This window comes from Sinocyclocheilus anshuiensis, unplaced genomic scaffold (assembly GCF_001515605.1).
Source record: "Sinocyclocheilus anshuiensis isolate Anshui unplaced genomic scaffold, SAMN03320099.WGS_v1.1 scaffold1237, whole genome shotgun sequence".
Taxonomy (NCBI): Eukaryota; Metazoa; Chordata; class Actinopteri; order Cypriniformes; family Cyprinidae; genus Sinocyclocheilus; species Sinocyclocheilus anshuiensis.
In genome coordinates this window covers 195,649-202,795 of record NW_015553581.1, presented here as the reverse complement: position 1 = coordinate 202,795, position 7,147 = coordinate 195,649, and the positions used below count along the sequence as shown (strand labels likewise).

General features: G+C 36.4%; 1 protein-coding gene across 2 annotated transcripts; it reads left to right on the top strand.

Annotated features, from left to right (window-relative positions):
* The first annotated feature begins 86 nt into the window (after positions 1-86).
* Positions 87-6,362, top strand: LOC107668395 (transformer-2 protein homolog beta-like). 2 transcript variants are annotated; one of them, XM_016460258.1, is made up of 8 exons: positions 87-253; positions 1,731-1,876; positions 3,024-3,189; positions 3,280-3,468; positions 4,129-4,244; positions 4,409-4,507; positions 5,762-5,835; positions 6,017-6,362. In XM_016460258.1, the coding sequence occupies exons 1-8, from the start codon at positions 221-223 to the stop codon at positions 6,025-6,027; spliced, it is 834 nt and encodes a 277-aa protein (XP_016315744.1). In that variant the 5' UTR covers positions 87-220; the 3' UTR covers positions 6,028-6,362. The 2 variants fall into 2 exon arrangements, with proteins under 2 accessions (XP_016315744.1, XP_016315743.1); XM_016460257.1 differs by having other exon boundaries at positions 4,409-4,516.
* The last annotated feature ends 785 nt before the right edge of the window (positions 6,363-7,147 follow it).

Below are 7,147 nucleotides of genomic sequence, written 5' to 3'. Positions count from 1 at the left end.
CTCTTTCCCGTTAATGCTTCACACTCCAGTCCAGTTGGTGGCGGTAATACACCATAAGTTGGCTTGTCAACCGCCATAAAATCGTACAAGAAGAAGAAGAGGAAGGCGTTCATTACCAGACCTTCGATCTGGTTGTGCGTTTGGGCATTCTGTTTGTGTTTCATTATCTGTACTTTCTCTCACAGTGTTACCGTTGCAGCGTAATACATACTAAACAACAATGAGTGACGCTGAGAAGGAATTCGTGGAGCGGGTATGTAGTATTTTTACTGTTTTTTCTTTTTGCACGCGCCCTTCCATGTTTCTTCTAGAAATGGCCTCCATGTTGTATGCTAGCCAGCAGGAGCGAGTCAGACAGGCTTCATTCATTGTGTAAAATCGGATTACTTAGTATTGTACTAATGCAATGATGGACTCTATGCCTTTACTTTTGTAATTTCTAAAAACTTAATAAAATTAAATAACTTGATATGGATTTGTGTCGAAATCAAGCAACCAGTTAGCCAACTTCAGTGCTAGCAGACAGACTAACGTTACGTGCTTCAGATCAGAAAGACCTTGAATTTGCCTTTCAGTTTCTGCTTTTTCACTAGTAAGCAAAATATTTAACTGTCTATACTAAGTGTTGTTTTTTCCTTGCATGTTTTATTAAATCGATATAACCTGTATGAGTATTACTTGCTGCTGATACATGAGAGAAGGTCATCCTGAGCCTCAAAGCTATTCATATATGCACAAAATGCAAATTAGTTTCAAAATCACGTGCACTTTTAATATTACAGCGACATTACTCTTTTATTAGTTTAATAACATAACAGTAGACTTGATATGTGTATGCATATCAGGATCGTCCTTTAACATCCTTCTGGTTGGCTTAAATTACTGTAAATATGTAAGTATTTGTTTGTAATTGGAGTAATTGCTTTTGCATGCATGCATAAGGCTCAGGATGCACCTGAAAGTATCTTATTGTTCTTCATGATGGATATTTCAGCTCACTTTTCATTTCTGTTGGTTCATCTATAATGTTTTTCCCACACTAATAAAACGATAGGATTATTGGTTGTGATGTCCAGTGTTTATACATTCTTCATCCTTTTCTTTTTTGTTAAGGTTAAGGTTGGAAGAAGAGAAATCTGGACGAAGTCAAATGTCAAGTTGTTAATGCGAATAATTTGAAGCTGAATTTTCAGTGCATGCTAATTTTTGGAGCAAAAGAAGTTCCCATATAGCATTTATGGGCAGTGAGAGAAATGGGGGAAGAGGAATGAAGTCAGAAATGAAATTGAAACTGAAGAAAGAAGAAAAGATGTGTTATGAAGTTAAGATCAGAAGTTATCTGGGATAAGATCGCAGCGCTAAGTAACTCTTAGTATGTTTGTACCATGCGTGCATGCATAAATATTCTGTTGTCCATTTGTATTGCAATAGTTACTATTGTCCTGTAGCATGACAGATTTACAGCTAGTTATTTTCATAAATAATCTGATGCATTACATGTCAAAAAACTGCAAATTCCTATGTTGTAAGTGCTTCAAAGTAAATTTACACTATTAACACTAGTTCATGAACTTGCAGGGAAAAGGCCATCATCACTGCATATTATCCTAGTCTAGAATGGTCTCAAACTCACTTATATGCACACAATAATTAGTTCTCAGTATTCAGCAAATATTCTCAGTATGACCATGTTTTCTGGCTCAAACATGATTTGGATGTGGTTGGTTTAGGAGTCCCGTTCAACCTCTAGGAGCCCAAGTCCTAGAGGATCTGCTAAGTCAGCCAGTCGCTCGCCGGAACGCTCACCTGCTCGGTCGAAAGAGGGGTCCCACCACTCTCGCTCGAAGTCCCGTTCTCGCTCCAGGTCCAAGACTAGGTGAGTATTTCTAGTCTTTTTGAGATCAAACAACCTGCATGGGAAAGCAAGGGTCTTCATCCTTGTTCTTAACTAGTAATAAACTTGTATAGAACTTTGTCACAAAGTGATTTACAATAAAAAAAACTAAAAAAAAAAAAACTACCGGAAAGCAAGTAAAAATACTAGTAAAATGTATATTATTGTAAAACTATTATTGGGTTTCTTTGTGTGTCTTAAAAAGCCTTAATTCACCCTTCCACAATTTAAGGCATTACAAAGGGTCTTAAATCAGCAGAACATTTTAAATTCATAAATGTAAGGCATTAAATATTGCATGCATTGCAAAAAAATAACTATACCTTTTACTATACATTTACTTGGGACATAAAATCATTTACTTGGAAGTGTAAAATGACGTCTTGAAAATTCAATAACATTGGGTATGCTTAAAACAAGAATAAATAAAGGCGTATGAATAACAAAGGCATATGAAAACTTGTTCCCTTTTTAGTAGATTTTTATGAGTCAATTGGCAGATATCTGTACTTGTTTTAATAAAAAAAAAAAAGACTTCATTTTGATCAGCTTTACCGTAAACAAGACTGAAATGGATTTGTATCATTAGTTTTTAGGGGGATAAGAACCCTATTGTATTTGAAAGATTTTTCTTTTTCTGCACAAAATGAGTGTTTGTTTTTTTCCCCCCATTATTTAATTCATGTTGTGTATATATATGGACATGTATATGTTTGCAAAAGTGTTTTTTTGTTGTTGTTTTTTTAACATAGGGAAGCAGTTGTGTTGCTTTTGATTAAGTCCAAAATTGCATATCATTTGAAACTCTTGAAATGGCCTCGTGGCTCAGCTACTTGTGGAATTCACAGTACTTCGAGTTGGCAGAGTGGAAGTCACACCTGCTGCTTTCCAGTTAAAAGTAGAAACGGTGTTTAGGCCAAATTTAAAAAATGTTCCCCCACCCAGGACTACGATTTTAAGCACTCTGCAGTTTGACATGCGTTAGTAGGAACTTGATATATAATGAAATTGAAGCTGGAGGTTCTGGTCCGTCTAAGAAGTTTAAGACAAGACTCATTGGTAACTTGATAGACTCCAAGTCTGTTGCCTTTTACGTTGCTCTTTTTCATTTTACTCCATACTTCTGCAGGTCTCGTTCCCATCGGAGTTCTCGCCGACATTACAGTCGTTCCCGTTCACGCTCTCATTCTCGCCGGCGACGTTCACGCAGCCGCTCGTACAGCAGCGGACACCATCGCCGCCGCAGTCATAGTCATTCTCCTATGTCCAACCGGAGACGTCACCTTGGAGACCGGGTGAGACGATGAGTCAGTTCCATACCTGATGTTTTTTGCAGTATTTTAGGAGCGCTGTATTGTGATCTGTAAAGTTTTCTTCACCTTTAGACAAACCCAGACCCAAACAGCTGCCTGGGAGTGTTTGGCCTGAGCCTGTACACCACAGAGAGAGACCTGAGGGAGGTCTTCTCCAAGTTTGGCCCTCTGAGTGATGTCAGCATTGTGTACGACCAGCAGTCTCGACGCTCCAGGGGTTTTGCTTTTGTCTACTTTGAGAACAGAGAAGATTCAAAAGAGGTGAATTTTCCAGCTGAATAGTAACATGCAATTTGGCTGCGAAATATGATCAGTTAATAAACTGCAGCTGTCATTTGTATGAATTTCCATAAAGCGAAAAGTTGTTTTTGTTCATACAAGAAATGAGAATGTTCTGCCTTTGCTGAAATCACTAATTGACAGTTTTAAAGGTTTTTCCAATTGCTTGATTCAGAAGGTTAAAGGAATATTTCACCCAAAAATACGAGTCCTCTATCCATAATACTGCTTTCTTCAGTAAAAAAGCAGTTTGAACTTTCATTCTGTTGATTCTGATTCACTACAATGGATCCATTGGTGAACAAGTAATGCTAAATTTATCCAAATCTGTTCTGATGAACAGATGAAGAACTCTAGATCTTGGATAGCCTAAAGATGAGTAAATGTTCAGCAGATTTTCATTTTTGGGTGAACTTTAGTTAGTCACTTGTATGCTTCTGTGTATTGATTGTAGTATGCTGCATAATTGAAAACACTGGTTTGTCAGCAGCAAAGTTGCATTTTTTTCACTGTTTTGAATGTACTGTTCTCCAAGCTATTTTATGTCCACCAATAGAGACATACCTGGGATTAATGTCCTTAAGCAGAAGGAATATTGTTGTGTGCTCAGTATGGGTCTGTTCTGGTCTCTTTTGGTTTTAGGCTAAGGAGCGTGCAAATGGTATGGAGCTAGATGGCCGCAGAATCAGAGTCGACTACTCGATTACCAAGAGGCCACACACACCTACTCCAGGAATATATATGGGCAGACCAACATAGTGAGTCAGATTCCTTGCAGTCTGTTTAATCACACACTCAAATAACCCATCTGAATGTTCTAGATGATAAACACTGATAACTGTGAATATTTCTCTCATGGTAAATAGTCTTGATCAGTGTTGTGTATGTCAATGATCAATGATCATCTTTTTCTCTTGTGCAGTGGTGGTGGCCCGAGTGAAAGCCGTCGCCGTGATTCCTGTGATCGAGGCTATGAGCGTGGATATGATCGCTATGATGATCGAGACTACTACAACAGCAGGTCATACAGGTGATCCCCTATTGTTCAACAGTCTGTATGTGTTTGTAGTGACATCCTGCATGGCTCAACAATGAGTCCTCTCTGCTGGGCCAGTAGATTAGATTTGTGCTTAACCAGCTGATTGTGTTACTAATTTCACTACAAATCATTTGATGTTATATATGCAGTATAATGTTAAACACACTACCATGCCACCATTAAAAAAATGTTAGTTTTTTTTTTTTTTGAGTAATACTTTTATTCAGCAAGGATGCTTTTGATTAATCAAAAGTGATTTATAATGTTACGCAAGATTTCTACTTCAAATAAATGCTGTTCTTTTGAACTTTGTTTAGTAAAGAATCCTGAATTAAATATGTTAAGCAGCACAACTGTTTTCAACATTGATGATAAATCGATAATGAGCAGCAAATCATCAGATCATATATATAATGATTTCTAAAGGATCATGTGACACTGGAGTAATGGCTGCTGAAAATTCAGCGTGGTCATTACAGGAATAAATTGTTTTAAAGTGTATTAAAATAAAATTATTTTAAATTGTAATGTTATTTGACAATATTAATGTTTTTAAATATTTTTGATCAAATAAATGCAGCCTTGCTGAGCATAAAAGACTTCTTTCAATATACATTTTCTTTGCAAAAATTGTATGATAAATTTATTTAAGGTTTTTAATTGGTAGTAATATCTGGAGGCTATGCAGCTATAAATTCATAAATCTTTTGCTGGTAATTTTTTTTTATTAATTTATAATTAGTAAATGCTTACAGGAATACCACAAATAATTTTTTTTTTTTTACCATTTTGACCATGCTTATCTATGTTAGAAAGCTAAATAACAGTACCATGATAACTTTTACAGAAATTATATTCAGTTTATATTTATAGAAAGACAAAAATTAAAAAGTTTGTATGGCATATAAACAATATGCATAAGATAATTAAAAGTAAAGTGTAGAGTTGATGAGCACCACTGGTCAAATAAGTCAAGTGACAGTCTATTCAACTAGCCTGAAACACTCACACACTTGCCCCAGAACATCAGCTTGTCCTTGCTGTTGAGCCCTGGTCCTACAGACTGCATACTACATCAGTTCAGTTCATACAGCAAGTAATTTTTTCATATGTAGCATATGCTATATGCCTTTTAACTTTTAAAATGGTTTGCTATTGTACAGTTTTGAATGCCGCTGCTTTGTTGTCATCTGTAGATGCTGGCGTTTCCATTAAATCTCAGCTTTCTGTTCACAGGAGAAGATCCCCCTCTCCCTACTACGGCCGAGGACCATACAGGTCAAGATCACGCTCTCGCTCCTACTCGCCTCGTAAGTACTGCACAAACGCTACCACAATAAACTTCAATGAAAGTCACTTGTATTGTTTCCCTGGCTTTATGTTTGAAGAGTGCTTAAGCTCAACACAGTGTAAGTGCTCTGGTTATTTGTGACAAATGTATGTAAAAAAACAACAACAGCATATTTAGAAAACCTTTATTTGTTTTTACAGGTCATTACTGAAGTGATGTTTGACTCCTTTCGCCCTCTATGAAGATGTTGATGACAATGAAATTGTTGATGACGTAGATGTTTATTTCTGGTGGCATGAGTTTGGATGGACTTTAAACTCAATCCCTTTGATTTCTTGCCTAAAGGTTTCATGTGTCTTTGACCGGTCTGGATGTTTCAGTAGTTTGAATATTTTTGCACTGTTGAATTATTTTTTTCCCCCTTAAGTTTCCGATCTAATGCTGAACTTGCATTTATTTTATATGATAAAATGTCCTGCTCACACACCATTGTTTTGTGTTTTAAGCTTAGCAGTGGTCTTGCAATAAACGGCTTTATACCTCCCCCCAGATGTTTCAAACCTAAATAATTGAAATCCTTGTCTTGAAATCCACCACTGCAGATTTATGGACAGCATATTTATGTAATGCATACAAATATTCTCTCAAGACATTTGCCTTGAATGCAGTGAACTTAATAGACCTATTGAATAGGAACGCTAGAACACCATTGTCTGAGCTCTGTTCCAATTTGAGTCCCATTACCTCAGAGAATATATTGTTAATAATAGGATCATCTGAAATACTTCTCCAGTATGTGTAAAAAATTTAGTTTAAAGTACTCTGGGATTTAACATTAATTTGGACACTGTGTGGGTGTCTGCTTACAGCTGACCCTTCTGGGATTCCCTACTTTTACTGTACCTGGTATTTGGAGGGATTTTAATTGGGTTTCTTCAGTTCTGAAATCAGTATCATTAATATATTTAAAGTGTTTTTAAACACCACAAATTGACGGTAACTGGCCCCAATTTAGACCTAGATTATGTTATGAGTAAAGATTAAGCTGTTGTAACGCATTGCTAGTAAGCACTGCTGCATTTGGAGACCTGTAATGTTGTAGGGTCTAAATTGGAGCTCTGATAAGTAATGTTTGAGACACTGGAGAAAACCCCAGTATACTGCAGTACAGAGCAATCCTGTACTGATGTATAGTCACTTTAAACAGAAATCAGCAGAAGTAAAGGGGGCAAACATTTCAGACCTAATGTGAGAATCCCACACAGATTAACTTTATGAGTACTATAGCAATGAATGAGATCATCTAGATTTTATATATATATATATATATA